This window comes from Dreissena polymorpha, chromosome 1 (assembly GCF_020536995.1).
Source record: "Dreissena polymorpha isolate Duluth1 chromosome 1, UMN_Dpol_1.0, whole genome shotgun sequence".
Classification (NCBI taxonomy): Eukaryota; Metazoa; Mollusca; class Bivalvia; order Myida; family Dreissenidae; genus Dreissena; species Dreissena polymorpha.
Genome location: NC_068355.1, coordinates 183,884,652 through 183,903,353, shown reverse-complemented (window position 1 = coordinate 183,903,353; position 18,702 = coordinate 183,884,652). Strand labels below are relative to the sequence as shown.

At 35.0% G+C, this 18,702-nt stretch overlaps 2 protein-coding genes across 12 annotated transcripts in view; both read left to right on the top strand.

Moving 5' to 3' along the window:
* LOC127864935 (uncharacterized) overlaps positions 1-8,169 on the top strand; it is a 60,726-nt gene extending 52,557 nt beyond the window's left edge. The window contains 3 exon segments of the mRNA XM_052404828.1: positions 2,216-2,458; positions 3,255-3,847; positions 3,850-8,169. Of these exon segments, the coding sequence (XP_052260788.1) occupies positions 2,216-2,458; positions 3,255-3,847; positions 3,850-4,427 (1,414 nt within the window). The 3' untranslated portion in view covers positions 4,428-8,169.
* Positions 1-18,702, top strand: part of LOC127864180 (uncharacterized) — a 327,718-nt gene that overhangs the window by 209,369 nt on the left and 99,647 nt on the right. The window lies entirely within an intron of this gene.

Genomic DNA, 18,702 nt, shown 5'->3' with positions numbered 1-18,702 from the left:
TTATTATTTTATGAATAGTCTCAGGACCATCATTTTCTTGATGGATTCAAATCAGATTAGTTGTATCATTTTGAAATACCAAGTGCTCTGCGTGTTCTTTTTTTCCATCGGTATCAAAAATAAAATGAAAAACTGACAATTACAGTAACAAGTCTTTTTTCAGATGCCTTTTGACGAAATCAAATCATCCAGTCAGAAACACAGACTGTTGCAGCAGTTGTGACCATATTGACCCCAGTCAAACCTAAGAAGCTCAGAGATAAATTCTGATTTAGTTCTGCTAGTCTCTACATACCGCCTGGTTTGGTCAGTACTTACTCTGACTCTTTGAATATTATGACGGATGGAAATGAATGACCTTGTTCAGATCGAAATGGCAGAATGACACATCACAAGAATTCAAGCGGAAAGCCAGAAAGTCATGTCAATAGCCACATTTTTTATGGCACCAGCCAAGTTGTATTCAAAGACAAACAATAGTTTATGCTCTATTGTGTATGTGACCAGCCAAGTTGTATTCAAAGAAAAACAATAGTTGACGTTTTATTTTCTATGTGACCAACCAATTTGTTTGTATAGGTCCCTGGTTTAACAAAGCATTTAAAGTAATTTTAAAGCACACATATTGCATGTCTATTCAATGTCTTTGCCTGTATTATGAAACTTTCACTACAGATATTGATCCTGATGATGGTAAATAAATGGGAAATACAATGTTATCAAAGATTTTTTAAGATTGCCAAAGCTGTTTAAATGATGCTGGTAACTGGAAAAAAAAAATATTGGAATATTTTCATGTTATAAGACGAGTTTCAGTTGTCTGTTTTTAACCCGTTAATATAGATAAGCTAATTTAAAATATTTGTTCAGAAAGGTGTAAAATGTTTACGCTTCAGATTTTTGTCTATCAACCTTCTGAAAACAATACTAGTCAATTGGCTCATTTGGGTCGGTATTCGATCATGAATCTTTTTTAGTAGCATACTATGTATTTCATGGGAATATAAATAAATTATGTGCAAAATTATTTAATCTACCTAAAATAATCGATTCTGTATTTACTACTAGTACTTTGTTGATTTCAGTGGATATTGTTTGTTAAATGATTAGAGTATGACTCTTGTTGAAAAGCTTTAAATGAAACTGAATTAAAAAATAAATATTTAATTTGTTTTAGAGTTTTATGAAAAATGGCAAAAGATTGTTAAGTTGTGTTCTTTTATCATATACTAACATGGTCATAAGTGTTAAAATTTGTTTTCAGACATAATAGTTTATTATGCTTTATATTTGTATATGTACATAACGACGACCAGATTGTATCCTCTTTAATCAGTGAGTAATTTAATCAAGATTTCTTGATCACTGTATCAAGTGTATATGTATATTTTGCCATATATACATATAGCAACTGTAAAACAATTGTATTTTAAATGTAATGTATTCATGTCGAGGGGTAAGGGCCAGAACGTGATAAGTGCAGTTTTGAAGGAAAATCTGGTTTTGCAAAAGAAATATGTAATATTTACTGCCGCATCTTTTGCACTCAAAACCAGGCTTATATTTAGTCATTTAGCATAATTATTGTATTGAACCCCCTTGCACTAAGTGTTATGGAGTATTTTTGTATTATGCCAGAACGTTATATATCCATTCCTGATAGAACCAGACTGTAGTAAATGCACTTGATACAATCTGGCTGGAAAAAAATTAATGAAAATGCGACAGAAAGTAGGTACCAAAATGATATAAGTGCACTTGTATATAAATAGAAAATAAACATACAAGGATTTTTCAGAGGCGTAATGTAATAAGTACACTTATGCCTGTTTAGATTAATATGTAAGGCAACACTTGCAGTGTGATAATGTTTCAAGTGCCTATACCTAATTAACTGATAACACCTAAGTATCAAGTTCAACAATTAAACAAGATAGCAGATGTTTTGTCTTGTACCTGGAATGGAATGTGAGCATAAAAGCTTATGTTTTCATCAAGTAAGGAAGGCAATGTATTAAATAATAGGTGAGTATTGATTTAGTTCTTCAATTATTTAGTAGTTTTTACTTCACTATTTTGTATAGTAAATGTAAATTAAGTAAATCATGTTATTAGAGCCTATCATTTTCTTCGAAATGAATAGAGTTTGTTATTACAGATTGATATTAAAATATTCTTAATTTACGATTACATAATTATTAAAATATATTTGCAGAATGGAGCCTACAGAAGACTGGGAATCAATATCCAAAATGTTAGAAGATTTTAGAGATGAAAATAAAGATACTGATGAAAACATTGTGTTCATAGCAACAAAACTGCACGATGAACTGGACAATAATTTAAATGATATACAAGAATCAGCAAATATTTTAGAAAAAGATGACAATACTGAAAAATCTGCAGAGAAAAACACTTATTCTGATGACAACGACAGTGAGACAAAGGCAGAGGAAATGTAAACGGTCTTTATTTAAAGGAGACAGTAGCTGTAGTGAAAGCGAATTAGACACAGATGATGATGTTGCTGATCCGACATATAGAATCACTAAAAAAGACATACATTCTTCTGACTCTGAAATGAATGAAGTTCAAAAACGTAAGAAGTAGAAAATAATTAAAAAAAGAAATCTATCAGAAGCAAGAAGAAAGATGCATGCTGAAAGATCTTAGCACTTACCTAGTGGAAAGAATGTACAACCTTCACCTCCAGGTTCAAAGGAAAAAAATAAGAAACAAAGCATGGAAACGAATATCAACCAAACTTTCACGAACAAAACGCAATACGCCAGGTCGCCCAATGGCTTTCAGGCATATGCACCAAGCAATTGAAAAAGCAAAGCAAGAAAGTTCCAACCAGCACAAAGCAAGACAACTTATAAGCGATATGCACAAGCGAAATATAGATGCCTTGTTAGCAAGCAATGGATTGAAAAGAGTAAGAATAGAGGGCGATGGAAATTGCCGATTAAAAGCTGTTTGTGTTTCAACTTGTGACTTTGAATCACCAGAAATTCTTGACAGGAACTATGTGATCATCTATCAGCAAAGTTAGATACATACATAGATTTTTTACCAAACAATACGTGTGCCAATAAAAGGGATAAGTAAATATCAAAAGTAAATTTCTTGCGAGAAGAAGGGCACTGGGACAACGACCTTGCAGATGCTTTGCCCCTAGCAATAGCGAATGTTTCTGGAAGAGTATTGAAAATTTACTGTAGCAGGCGTGCTTATCCTGTGTATGAGATAAGACCAACATTGCATGCAGACACTGATGCGAATGACTGCATAAATCTGTCATTCATACAAGTGCCAGGCCTCAAACATTATGATGCTTGCACCAATGCAATTACACCCAAGAATGCTAACTATGACTTCACTGACACTGGAATACCAACGAACGAACACACAGAAAATGTTGATGTACAGACTATCACGCCAAGAAAGCAGGCAAAGTATAACAGTCCTGCAAAATTTACAGGGAAAAGAAAACGCAAGGCACAGCCAGAAAAGTGGAAGAAAAATATTAGAAAGAAACGACGCATGCTTGGACTACAGTACACAAATACAAAAGGGAAGTCTGTTGAAGCAAAGCGGCTATTAGATGCTCGTTGCAACTGCAAATATAAATGTAGAAAAATCTTCACACATGAGCAAAGAGATGCAGTTTTTCAAAACTACTGGAATATTGGATCCTACGAACGCCAAAAGGACTTTTTATATTCCAATGTGAAGGAAAACACTCTTGAGAGAGTTCGTTCAAGTGCAAAGAAGAGACGTGTGTGTTCAAGAAGCCTCTACCTTGACAATAAGCGAGTCCGTAAAGATTTTTTTCTTAGACGTTAAATATTGGCAATATGGTGGTAGAAACGGCTTTGAAGTCCTCATCCACTGGAAAATTTGCTGCATTTGACATAAGAGGGAAACATACACCACACAATAAGACCCCAGAAGCAGTGATTAACCAGGTTAGACAGCATATTGAATCTTTCCCTATGGTTGAGGCCCACTATACAAGGCAAGACACAAGGAGAAAATTTCTTGGAAATGATCTTAATATCACACAGATGTATAGGTTATGTAAAGAGAAGTGTGTAGCAGAGAAAAAGAAAGATGTCAGTGCCTCAAAGTACAGAACAGTATTCTGTGAGGAATATAATTATTCATTTCATGTACCTAAAAATTATCAATGTCAAACATGTGTCGTATACCACCAGAAAGAGACAGATGGTGAATTAACAGAAACCATCAAACAGGACTACGAAGAGCACATTAAAAGAAAGTTAAAAGCAAGAGCTGAGAAAGAAAACTACAAAACTAAAGCCAAAGAAGATAAATCATACTGTGTTGCTACTTTTGACTTTAAGCCGTGTTGCCAGTACCGTGTTCACTTGTCAGTCAGGTCTACTATAAGCGGAAACTAAGTTGTTTCAATTTGTCGTTCTATTCTTTGGCAGATGCAAGTGTGACTTGCTATCTGTGGAATGAAACCAAAGGCAACAGGGGATCGTGTGAGATAGGAACTTGCATACAGACTTACATACAGTCATTGCCAGTGACAACAAAACATCTGTGCCTTTACTCAGATTGTTGTTCAGGACAGAATCGAAACAGGTTCATCGCATCAGCTTTGCTACTAGCCATCAGTAAAAGTCCTAGTTTAGAAACAATCGATCAAAAATTTCTAGAAACAGGACACACTCAGATGGAGAGTGATTCGGTGCATGCAGCAGTAGAAAATACTAAGAGGCGTACTTCAGTCTTTGTTCCAAGCAAATGGGACACAATCGTTAGATTGGCTCGGAAGAAAAAAACGTATACAGTTGTGCCTATGAAACACTATGACTTCCATGATTTAAAGTGTCTGGCAAAGTCTTTATTTCCACAAAATATCATTGATCTTGAAGGAAGAAGAATTCAATGGATGAAAGTTAAGTGGCTCCAGTTTCGAAAAGCAGACATAAGCAATTTTTATGTGAAGCATGACTTTGACAAGGAATTCCAGTGCATAAAAATCAGTCACGAAAAGGTATTTCTCTCAGTTCAAAGCTACCACGACTGTATACTGAGAAACTGCCAATAGCAACTACTAAAAAGAAAGATATTATTTTTTTGTGTAGAAATGGAACAATACCCTCGGAGTATCACAAATACTACGAAGACATACCAGATGACAAAAATGTGAGAGACTGCTTACCAGATCCTGACACACTGGAAAGTGATAGAGACTCCGACCCAGAGTACGGATCAGCTTGATTGAGATTTGTTACAATACATGCATAGGTGTTGTATTCAGTGGACAGTTGAAATCAGTAAACAGTTTAATTGGTACAAAAGAAACAGTAAAATGTATAGTGACAGAGGTCTCTTCATAAAAATATTTACAGAGAGGACTATATGAAAGTTTTGTTTGACAAAAAATGTTACTTGTGACATTTTTAGTGTTTACCCAGTATACAATTCAGTAAAATTCTTATTCTTAGTACACTTAAACCATTTTCTATAGCATGCACTTGTGCAAAGTGTTTTCTGCCAGTTTTCAGTAAGCGCACTTAAAGCTATATAAACACAGATAATCAGTCATAAGTTCCGGAACATTTGTAAACAAGTGCACTTAGTGCGTTTATACACTTAATGGCTCGACAGACTAGTTTCATGCCAATAAGATATAAGTACATTTTTCTTTAAAACACCATCTTGTATTTAACCCTGCTTATTCTAAATTTTAGTGTATTATCTTATGAGTATTTGCTAGTATATAATCAATTTATTATATACCTATCTTATTTCAAATAAAATATATTATTACTCAAAACCTTATTTTTGATTTTCCCAAAAGTGTGAAAAGTGCACTTATCACGTTCTGGCCCTTACCCCTCGATGTATTGTTGCCATTTTTAACCAGGTTTTCCGAAGGAAAAAACTGGTTATTAGATTGGCGAATGCGGGCGGGCTGGCTGGCTGGCGGGCGGGCTGGCTGGCTGGCTGGCGGGCTGGCGGAATAAGCTTGTCCGGGCCATAACTATGTCGTTCATTGTCAGATTTTAAAATCATTTGGCACATTTTTTCACCATCATTGGACGGTGTGTCGCGCGAAATAATTACGTCGATATCTCCAAGGTCAAGGTCACACTTTGAGTTCAAAGGTCAAAAATGGCCATAAATGAGCTTGTCCGAGCCATAACTATGTCGTTCATCGTCAGATTTTAAAATCATTTGGCACATTTGTTCACCATCATTGGACGGTGTGTCGCGCGAAATAATTACGTCGATATCTCCAAGGTCAAGGTCACACTTTGAGTTCAAAGGTCAAAAATGGCCATAAATGAGCTTGTCCTGGCCATAACTATGTCATTCATTGTGAGATTTTAAAATCATTTGGCACATTTGTTCACCATCATGGGACGGTGTGTCCCACGAAAGAATCACGTCAATATCTCCAATGTCAAGGTCGCCACGACTAAAAATAGATTAAAAAAAAAAAAAAAAAACTTACAAAGGGGGTTAATTTTTTTTGGTCATTTCAAAAGTTCAGTTTGAGTTTTCTCCCTTTATCAGATTTTTTTTTCACAACGAAAACCTGGTTTTGTGACAATTTTGTCCCTTGTTATAAGATAAACTCACTGTAAACATTAATTTGTACAAACCATTGTTATAAAAAACATTTCTTGTGTCAATGCTAAAATATGTATTAAACTGTTAAAATAATGTACAGTAACAACTTCTGAAGAGAAAAATATACTTAAAGCAATAGAAACACATTGTTATATGAAATGCTTTTTATTAAGAACACCTACTTAAAATTTGTTTAATTTTGTTTTAGATTATCTGAAGAAAAAATAGTACCATGTAATTTGAAATCAGTCAATGACAAATTAAGGGAGTGTTGCCATATGGTAACAATAGTCAAGAAATGAAATTGTCTCTATTAAGAATACAACAGAGCAATACAATATGCTTAAACAAGAGCACCGCATAAAGGGTGCCACGCTCGGCTACGGGTGCAGTTTTGAATAAATGAAAGCTTGTCTGAATTTATTTTAGAGGTTACAGTGACTTGACCATTGACCTAGTGACCCCAAAACGGGTGTGGTGTGTAGAACTCATCAAGGTGCATCTACATATGAAGTTTGAAAGTAGTAGTTGGAAGCACTTTGATTTTAGAGCCAATGTTAAGATTTTAGCACGACGCGGACGGCGGACGACACGACAATCTCTATGACAATACCTCGAGTTTTCTCCAAAAATACCGAGCTAAAAATAAAAACTAAGATGTTTGCTTTGCAATTTTTTTTAAATATACACTTATGAATGTGCTTATATTACGTTAACAGTATTGACATATTGCTTACGATGAAGTTTGACATTTTATTAGTTTTGTAACAGTGTGTTTCACCTTTCACATTGACAATCCCACATTTGCTTTCAGTGGGGCCAGTTTCTGTAACTCTTCCACTACAAGTTCAGCAAATGTTTTATGACCAGATTTCCTCATATTTGGGAATGTTTATATTTAACTTTTATTGAATGCATGAAACATGTTTGTTCTGTTTTTTAATAGCTGAAAATAGCTTGATGTTTATTAATTGTGTGCCATGTTGATCAATTGATACATAAAAAAAAACACATTTTGCGTTAATTTGTATGTGTAGCTAAACAACAAATGTTACCAAATACAAATTTAATTATTTGGTAACAATATAATTATTGTGCTATATTCGTAATACCGTATGAAATGCAATATTAATTAAAATGTGTTTATATGTTTGTCTACGTCAAATAATCATTTGAATAAGTAAATATAGGGTAATGATGTCTATGGAAAGTACCCGTAGGCACGTTTCAATTGCTTGTGTACCTCATATGGATCAGGGTCTGTCTAAATTATTGCATGATTGTTTATGCCAATGTCTGAATTGTGTAAATATCTTTAAAATCGTGAGATATTTGTTAAGAGGATTTTAATATTGAAAGATATAATAGCATCTAAACTTTAACCGGTCATCTTTTGCATTTATTTTTATGTGTTTATATTGTTTTGCTTACCAAGTTTAATATTGTCTATATTCGTGCGTAATTTTATTGTGGTTGTTTTGTTAAGACAGAGCGCATATCACTAATGCTGTTGTTTTATGTTATATGTAAATAATTAAACATGTTTATTTTGGTGATTTTGTTGTCTTTACAAATAAAATCCGCAAGGATTGTCGTTTCAATTATATATAGCTTGCCCCTATTGAACCTGGGTAAAAACGTGACCATGAGCTCATTTTGTTTTATGTTGATTGCCAATATATATATATGGAAAGAAATTGTTCAAACAATGTAAAAGATGTGTATCTTAAACCCTAGCGCTTTCGACTACACGTTTTCTTCAGGGGTGTATACAGATAAAAGTTAACGATTCCAAAATACGAATGCATAATATAACTTGTTAAAACCTGCAGCCACAGGAAACAACTTATGTGTTTTAGACTGGCGCCCGCGGTGTTTATGATATCGATGAAATTGTAACAATTGAGGTTAACTTTTTGGCTTTCAGTCTTGTTTTTTAGCTCATCTATTTTTTGAAAAAAAATTATGAGCTATTGTCATTACCTTAGCGTCAACGTCCGGTTAAGTTTTGCGTTTAGGTCCACTTTTCTCAGAAAGTATCAATGCTATTGCATTTAAACTTGGTACACTTACTTACTATCATGAGGGGACTGGGCAGGCAAAGTTAGATAACTCTGGCGTGCATTTTGACTGAATTATGTGCCCTTTTTATACTTTGAAAATTGAAAATTTTGGTTAAGTTTTGCGTTTAGGTCCTTTTTTTCAGAAAGTATCAATGCTATTGCATTCAAACTTGGTACACTTACTTACTATCATGAGGGGACTGGGCAGGCAAAGTAAGATAACTCTGGCGTGCATTTTGACAGAATTATGTGCCCTTTTTATACTTCGAAAATTGACAATTTTGGTTAAGTTTTGTGTTTAGGTCCATTTTATTCCTTAAGTATCAAAGCTATTGCTTTAATACTTGCAACACTTACTAACTATCATAAGGGGACTGTGCAGGCAAAGTAATGTAACTCTGACTGGCATTTTGACAGAATTATGTGCCCTTTTTATACTTTGAAAATTGAAAATTTGGTTAAGTTTTGTGTTTAGGTCCACTTTATTCCTACAGTATCAAGGCTATTGCTTTCAAACTTCAAATACTTTCATGCTATCATGAGGTTACTGTACCTGGCAAGTTGAATTTTACCTTGACCTTTGAATGACCTTGACTCTCAAGGTCAAATTATTAAATTTTGCTAAAATTGCCATAACTTCTTTATTTATGATTAGATTTGATTGATACTTTGACAAAACTACTCTTACCTGACATACCACAATAGACTCCACCCAAACCATCCCCAGTGCCCCCTCCCCTCCCCCCCGAATCCCCCCCCCCCTATTTATTTTTTATTTTTTAAGATCATCTCACAAATGACCACCACACCCTCACACTATACCCCCACCCCCCCCCCAATTTAAAAAAAAACAAAACTATTTATTTTTATTATTTTATGGTTGAAATACCGTCCAACCATCGCACCCAAGAATCCCCCCCCCCCACCACCCCCCTTTCCCCATCCGAATCCCCCCCCCTAATTTTTTTTTTTTTTGTAAGATCATCTCACAAATTACCACCACACCCTCACACTATAACCCCCCCACCTCACCCCCCCCCCCAAATTTTTTTTTTTTTGAAACGGTTAAAAAACAAATATTTATTTTTATTATTTTATGTTTGAAATACCGTCCAACCATCGCACCCAAGAATCCCTTCCCCCGATTTTTTTTTTTGCATTTTTTTCGCATTTTTGGAAGATAATGTAATAAATGTCCACACCCCGACACTATACACCCCTCTTCACTCAACCCCTCCCTCCTTTGTGATTGAAAATGAGAGTCCGTTCACCTTTAAAAAGAAAATAGATGAGCGGTCTGCACCCGCAAGGCGGTGCTCTTGTTTTAGTTATGTGTCGTTTTATTTTTGTATTTATTTATTTATGCATAATAAAATTGTGTAATAGACTGACGCCCGTAATATAAATTATATTGATGTTATAATGAAAAATATTATAATTTGCAGTGAACGTTTTGCATTCAGTATTGTGTCATATTTATTTTTCGTTTTATGATTATGTACATATACTTTATTAAAATTGTGTGTTATAAAGTGGTGCTTAAAATGTTTATTATATCGATTTAACGTTTAAATGATTAAAATGGAAGTTAGAATTTAGCATGAAGTTGTTTTATTTTTTATATGTCGTTTTTATTTATTCAATGGGGCTGAAGAGTATTGAGTCGCCTTGTATATATATATATATATATTTAGATCCAATTTTTACAATTATCAATATAAAGCATTTAATGACAGACTTCAAAACATGCCAAAATATGTGAACATGTCCCTTTAAGGCACTTGATTACACGGCGCAAATGCTCAGGCTGGTCTCGGGCTACGCTTGGCGCATATCACACAATGCACAGTTTCGCATGACTCGGCTCAAATCGTGAATGATGCACATAATTTGGCCGTTTAGTACGTTATTGCAAGCAAAACACAAATTGTATAACTTAATTGTCGGATTGCGAAGTTTTCTACGATGCTATCGATTGAAACCAGGAAGCATCAATGTTTTTTCGTGCACTTTTGTTTAGTGAAACTATACCTACTGCGATGCAGGAGGTGTCTTTATACAAACTTTATCTTAGTATTCACTTTTGAGCATCCATATCATACAAACGCATCAAATAACATCGTAATATCTTTTAAAACATCTGAATTTAGGCATTTTCATAGCTAAAAAAGGGATAAAAACCCAAACAAGTAAATAGTATTGCCCCTGGATAGCGACGTGTAATACATATCAAGCGACGAATCTTGTGTATCTAATAAGCATTTAAGTGTCATATACATAAACAAAATCATGAAAGAGGCGAGGGTCTCATTATGAAAATAATTATCATAATTCTTGCGGCCACTTGAATGCATCAGAACTCAAAAGGAAGTCAGCAACACAACGCCTCTGGCTTCGGCTACGCGATCGCTCGACTGATGCGATCGTATTTGCAAATTATAAATTATACCCTATGTTACTTCTATAGCATGTTGGCAATTTGAACTTTTCATGGCAGCAACTGAGCGAACATTATCTGATCTCTTACATAAGCATTAACTTTTTATGAAAAAAAGTCAAATTACACTAAAAAAACTGAAAAATTAAACTTGCCTGTTATTAGAATAAAATGTGAAGCAAAAAGCTATGGGACATCAATCCAGCGACCTTTCGTGAATGATAGATATGCGTGATTACAAGAGCTCGAGTTAAGATTCAGTTTTCAAGCGCATAGGTAGTTTATTAAAAGTTGCAAATATGATTCTAAAGTTCAAAACTTGTTACAGAAGTGAACATATTTAGCTTAAAACAAATGTGTCATTAATCGTGTTTACATAATTTAAGTGCAAATGTGTGACACACAGAACACTTAAGTATTAAGCCTATAAAGGTATCCGGAACAACGGCAGCCGGACAATCGGCTCAATGCGGTTTTTTGCATTACCCAACGATCGCACCTCATAAATTTGCCGACCATACACATGTGCGATATAATCGGGTGCCAATGTCCTGTCCGACGCATTTGCGGGGTGCCGAATGTCCGGGAATGCCAAAAAAACGAGTCACCCACTGGTCCTGTTTATTATGCCATAAGTTCAATTAAGCCTGTCTCTGATAAAACGGGCTTGAATGCATGTGCGTAAAGTGCCGTCACAGATTTACCATTGCAGTCCTCGCTGGCTAATCAGGGACGACACTTTCAGCTCTGATGTTATTTTTTAGTTTAAAGGAAGTCTCTTTTTAGCGAAAATCTAGTTTACATGGTAAGTGTCGTATCTGATACGTCTGTGCGGACTGCACGGCTAGACGGGAACGACACTTAACACACACTTATTAAGCCCCGTTTTCACAGAGCGCGGCTCAATTGTTTTTATGAATGCAGCTTGTCATATCTGCATATGAATTATTGAATTTTAATGCAACAATTCGGAAGCGATACAATCAATCGTCACGCTCGCAATTTAAACACGGGAAGTCAAGTAGTAAGTGAACAACACCACGCTTAAATGTCAATGTCAGAATATGTTTATGGCGGGAAATTATATCAGACAGATGCTTTAATCTACTTTAGTAAATACCACGCAATTGATAAAATAAGAGTAATCATTGTCAAACCCGTTTACTCCGCTCGTCCTCTTTTCATCGCATTAACGTATGTACTTAAGTATGTCGGAAACGGATAGCTAAAGTTTCAATGACATGTAAATGTATATGATATTCGTCTGATTTGTCGTTGAAATAAAAGTTGGTTTGTTTTCGTTGTCATGTGCACACGCTTGCTCGTCATTCCTATAATGTGAAACCTATGCGACATCTCTTGGTTAATGTTGACAATTAAAACTAAGACTTCGACACTTAGTCTGTTATCAAGTATTATGCAAAATAGATGGAAATCGGTTGTTTTAAAGAAACATGTTGTGTGTCTTAGTATTTTTGCGTTTTTATAATTGCGGAATTCAGTAATAGGTCAATAACCACATGTAAAGCTTCAATGATCTACAGCCGAGCACGTGGATCGATACGTAAACTATGATTAGATCGTCATCAACTCTTTCGAAACTAGTAAATACATCATTATAACAGACAGTAAATCTTTCCCACTTTTTAAGCGTGTAAGTACATAAGTTCTTATTGTCAAGTAAATAGTGAAACATATTAAATTGTCGCATGCATCAAAGATCATCAAGGCGCAGTTACGCTTGTATTTTCTGAACAAGCGAATCATGGCAATAAATAGTTTTTGACAGTTGTTAGTAATCAAGGTAATTTCATTGCCAACATTTCATTGAAAAGTGACATGTTTTATTATCTTTATTGTTGAAATCAAAAGCAGTGGATGCTTAATCTAGAACGTCAACGTGATACATCGATTTCAAAGAAACCAAGAAAGCAACTACCCGCAGCCAAACTTGCTAGTAAACCCAAACATTTAACACAGCAGGGAAATAAAATAGTTGTGCAAAAGGCCAATTCATGCCTCAGCCAAATGGTAGCAATATAAACTCTTATCCGGGGTCGTCCGGTTTGCCGCAAAGTGAGCCCAAAATGTCTTGCATCCCAGCAACATCACGAGGTAACGTTAAATATTTGGATCGTTCAAGAACAAACCTTGAACCCACCTTTTTGAGCAGGAAATCTTAGCAAGGAACGAGTATGGTGGATATCAAACATACACAGACAAATAAAACAACCTCAGGTACATCAACAGTGTTCAACGCCTTAACCTTAAGCTAGTGTAGCAGAAGAGAAAAAATGCTGACTAGAAGTTTGTTGAGGATGGACAGTGAGAAAAGTGGATAGAATTTAGCTATTAGACAAGTTAGGAAAAACACGGTGAAAGAAATCATGTCATACCTGTATCAGCTAGAGTTGAAGCCATTTATAGTGGATGTTGTTGCTCCTAGGGAGGGTACAGCAGAAACGCAGGATGGTGCTTTTTGTATTTCAATGAAGGGTTTTGGGTTACGTGTATCAAACCAAACCTCTATTTATATAATGCCAAGAGCCTGTCTGTGGGAAAGCGTGGCTAAATGCATGTGTGTTAATTGGCAGTCCGCAAAGACTGATGAGGGACGATATTGTTTGCCCAGACTTGTTTCTCGTTTAGAAAATACTACATTTAAACAACATTTCCTTAAACGCAGAGAGTGTTGTCACTAATTAAGACCGCATTGGCTACGTGGCACTTTACTTTACTCACATGAATTAAGCACGGTTTTCCCAGAGACAGGCTCGTCCTATATTGAACAGTTAACATTGACATTTAATTCATTCATGCACAGTAGCTGCTTGATCAAGCTAGCTCAAAATCTTAATATTATTCATTGAGACCAAGACATTTTTACTGCCTGCCAGTACAAAGATGGATTGAATAGAAATTAACTGGTTCAGGGTATTTGGTTTGTACTTCAGTAACATGTTGTTAAGTTTTTAGGTGATAATACCTGACTTAGTATCCACTTTTAAATAAATGTTGCAGACATTGTTCTACACTCATCAAAGTATTTTTTATGTAATATAAAATGTTCTAATATTAAAATGGCCACGATGCAAATTAGATAAGTCATATTATGTTGCAAACATGCATTATTCAGAGCAAGTGGTAAACATCATTAAGTTGAACGAGAATATTTTTACAAATTCATTTTTTTTCACGGGCCATATAACAGTAATTTGTGGGGGGGGGGGGGGGCTTAAATACGGAAATAAGAGTTCCCGTGACGTTTGAAATTAATGTATCAAATAAATGTATTTTTACAGCAACTGCAACTTGCCTTTTTGGCGATCATGCAAAGTTTGCAAATCCTTTCCGTCTTATGTATACATTTGTTGCTAGATTACGTAGTTTCGGATCTATATCAATAATTGTAGAAATAGAGTATTTTATAGAGTAACCTATTGTTAAATTCTTAGATGATGAAAAAAGTTCATGTTCATGAACATTTTGTTTGAAGTTTGTTTACTTTTTTCAGGATAATGGCATGTTTATTTAGTATACCACTGTGCCAAAATATCCATTTGTTATGTTCAGCGTTGTTTATAAAAATACTTGCTAATGTGCAATGCATTGTTTACAGTAATGTTGGCAGAAAAAGTGTTGAGATGCCTCAAATTGCAGACTTTAAATGTAACAATATTAAATAGTGATTATAGGCCGTTAATTTGTTCCCCAGATGTCAGAGGGATATTCTGTTTAGTTTGAAAGATAGGATACAGTCATAAGAAAGTGTATTCATTACATGCATAGTAATTGTTTTATTTGTTGATGTTATATGTAGTTAATATTAAACTTGTGTTCAATGTATTATTTTACTCATGTGAATAATCATAGTAATAACACATACTTATAGGCGCTATACTATTTAATGATGTTACTACGCTGGTGGCTCAAGTAAGACTGTATCAGTCTCGTGGCTTGTGCTTTTTCGCATCAGACTCGAGGCTCGCATCTCGTGTGATACGTCATGACACAATTCACTCGATTGATACAAACTCTTGGAACAATTGACTAGCATAATATTCCGCATATAAATCTGTTTTGTAAATGTCGACAACTAAAGTACTTCAGCTTAGGTTTAAATAAAAAATAAACGACACATTGTTAACTAAAATGTTATCAATTGTTTCGTCGGAAAAATATTGCAGGATATTTATGTCAGGAGTACCAACACAGAAAAATAAAACCTTAACATCCTTTTTCTTGAAATGAAAATTAACACATTTAGATTTAAAAAATAATATGTTATTCTAATCTAGAAAGGTATTTTAAATAGGTAACGTCTTCTCACGATGAAGTATATACTTAATTTGAAATACTGGAAATAGAATTAACGTCGTGATACATATATAGTATAATAAAGCATAGTAATTTTTAACGAAACCCATATCATAAGATTTGTATATACTCACTTCATGTTGACGAAATGCCTATTCTTTTTGAAAAAAATACCGTGTGCAGTCGAATTAGTTTTTGTGGATTTTCTATACATTTTATTCAATGTATATACACATTTATGTATAATACTTTATATTTTGTATAACATTCAAAGTACCATGTTTTAACACTTAATACCTGTCCTTTTATGTCGGTCATTCAAAGTACCATGTTTTAACACTTAATACGTGTCCTTTTATGTCGGTCATTCAAAGTACCATGTTTTAACACTTAATACGTGTCCTTTTATGTCGGTCATTCAAAGTACCATGTTTTAGCACTTAATACGTGTCCTTTTATGTCGGTCATTCAGCCCATCGAGCCGCATTCTGGGAAAATGTGACTTAATGCATGTTGGTTAAGTGTCGTTCCAGATTGGCAGTCCGCACATGCTAAGTTGGGACGACAGTTATCGCTTTAATGTATTTTTCGTTTTCACGAAGTATCTTTTTTAGCGAAATTAAGTTTCGGAAAGTGTCGTCGGTGATTACCGGCAGAATGTTAGGATTGCACGGGCTTATCTGTGACAACACTTTACGCACTTGCATTACGCCCCTTTTATATCCTCAGTACATATTGTATGTGGAACCAAATCATGTTAAGGCGATAAACAAAACCACAACACTTTTTTCTCAGTTGTAGTTACTTTGTCCAAATCTCCTTTTTCAATTATCAATCCAAAGACCAATAGAACTCCGCTTTTTTTAGTTTATATATTGTTTCCTTGAGAGAGATATGACGAACGTTAGGCCTACACCATTCCCACTGAATCACTGCGAAATATAAGATCATGTTTAAGGACAGTTGAACAAAGATACAGAAATTAAAGACAGACCGGCTAGATACATATAAATTAAGACATACGCATAGTTACTTCTGTTTTTATGTACTGATGTGTCAGTATCATATCAACAGTATTTTAAAACACATGTACACCGATAAAAAAATCCATGCGAAAAAACATAATTTCCGATTGATGGATATGACACTTAGTCACTGAAAATTCTTTCATTTTTAAGTAGTACATTTAGTTATGTTCGTGTTTATAAGAACTTGGTGCGAAACGAATATATATATATCAGTTTATACGCAGGGTACGAACTTCTTGTACTTACTCGATCTACTCCAGAAGCGTCATCAGCTGTCGCATGAATAGAAACAAGAAATATCAATAAACATCAGAAAAATGCTTATCGAGAGATCTTTACTAGAAACTTTGCAATTGGTAATTTCCTAGCCTTTTTTAGCTCACCTGAGCACAGTGTGCTTATGATGAGCTTTTGCGATCGTCTTTAGTCCAGCGTGCGTTGTGCAGCGTCAATATTTGCCTTGTTAACACTCTAAATGGTTCCGGTTGGTTAAAAAACATGACCGCAAGGGTCTGGGGCTTTTTCCTTATATGGTAAAAACGTGTTGGCACTCTAAAAATTACATTTATAGTTCACTTTTCATGATACTTGGTCACAACACTTGTTCTAATGCTATCTTGGGCTGCAAAGAACAGGTCAGTTCCTTTATATCTTTGTGAGGTGAGCCAATTTGTGCCTTTCACGCCATCTTGTTATTTGATCAGCACGTGTTTTAATGTTTTGAAAACGGTATCATCTCCATTTGAAGCGATTTCTGTAAAGTTTGTTTGAAGTCTGTATGGGCAGGGACTTTAACCCATTTATGGACTATCCCATCCTTCTAAATTGGATCAATGTATTTCCAAAATTAGGGATGTCTAGTATATTTATTTCCATATTTAGAATATTGCTTACAGAAATTCCTTTAAGCAAACAGCGCAGACCGTGATGAGGCAGCGTCTCATCTGGGTCTACGCTGTTTGTCTAGCCTTTTTTCTAGACGCCAGGCATAAATGGGTTAATATATGAGTCTTGCTCCGGGTAAACATGGCTTAAAGGGACCTGTTCACGTGTCGGTAAATTGACAATATTAAAACAAAATATTCAGATTCGCAAATTTTCATTGTAGTTACCATATTGTGAGGGAACAGTAATAATGAACATTTACCATGCTCTAAAATATCCGTTACATGCATCTTTTGACGATTTAAAAATCTGAAAAATTATAAAGCGTTGCATTGCGAAACGAATAAATGATTTGGAGAGATTTGTTGTTGTCGTTAGTTTTGGGACACTACGAGGATTGCTTATATAAAGCCAGGGATCATATTTTTTTCGGTTTTGTCGGTCCTAGACCGATTGGGGTCATGAAAGACCGATTGAAAATCCCAAAGAGTCGGTCCGATTCTGTTTGCTAAAATTCCCATGTCATGAAATCGATTACGCAGTGCACATGCTAGCATACCCTAATTACATTCTTATTTCTATTAGGTGTGATAAACCATTCAAAGCAGTCTCTAAACCGGTCAGGTCCAGTCTATTGCACCTCAGGCGACTAGTATCAGCGTATGACCCCAAACAACGAAGATTTGCGCGGTTGTGTATCAGTCAAGCGTGAATAACCCAGTGTCAATATCAATCGATAATTTCACTGGCTTATACCTAGCACACTAATCCGTTCATAATGTGTGCTCGTCCACGATAAAATCGTGGACAGTTACTTTGGAGATTAAAACCTGGATTTTATCCTCTTGGAAATTGTGCATTTCATGCATGATACAGTCAGTAAACTTTCATTTGAACAAAGAAGAAAATCGGATATTGTGCAATAATTGTGGGCGGACCTTATACACTGAAAGCACGCGCTGTAACTAAACAATACATGCCGATACATTTTCCACCAGCGTAATAATCCGGCAATAAATGAATGAAAGTTGCGGTTTTGATTGACAGAACAGCTGAAAGTCATTTTATGGGCGGAACTTTACATAAAATAGTACACAAGAAAAATAATATACATTGTATAAATCTTTAGTAAAAATCGTGTTAGAATCGAAATAATTCGTGTACTTTATTGTTTGTTGTTGAACGACCGGAAGTTAAGATGCGTGGTTTTTAATCACTCGTGCTTCGCACTCGTGATTTAATCCCTACGCATCTTAACTATCGGCCGACAACAAACTATAACGTACACGAATTGTTTTCAACTATTTGGTTTTATTATTGCCAGTAGCCTACCTAGGCACAGACATTTGTTAGA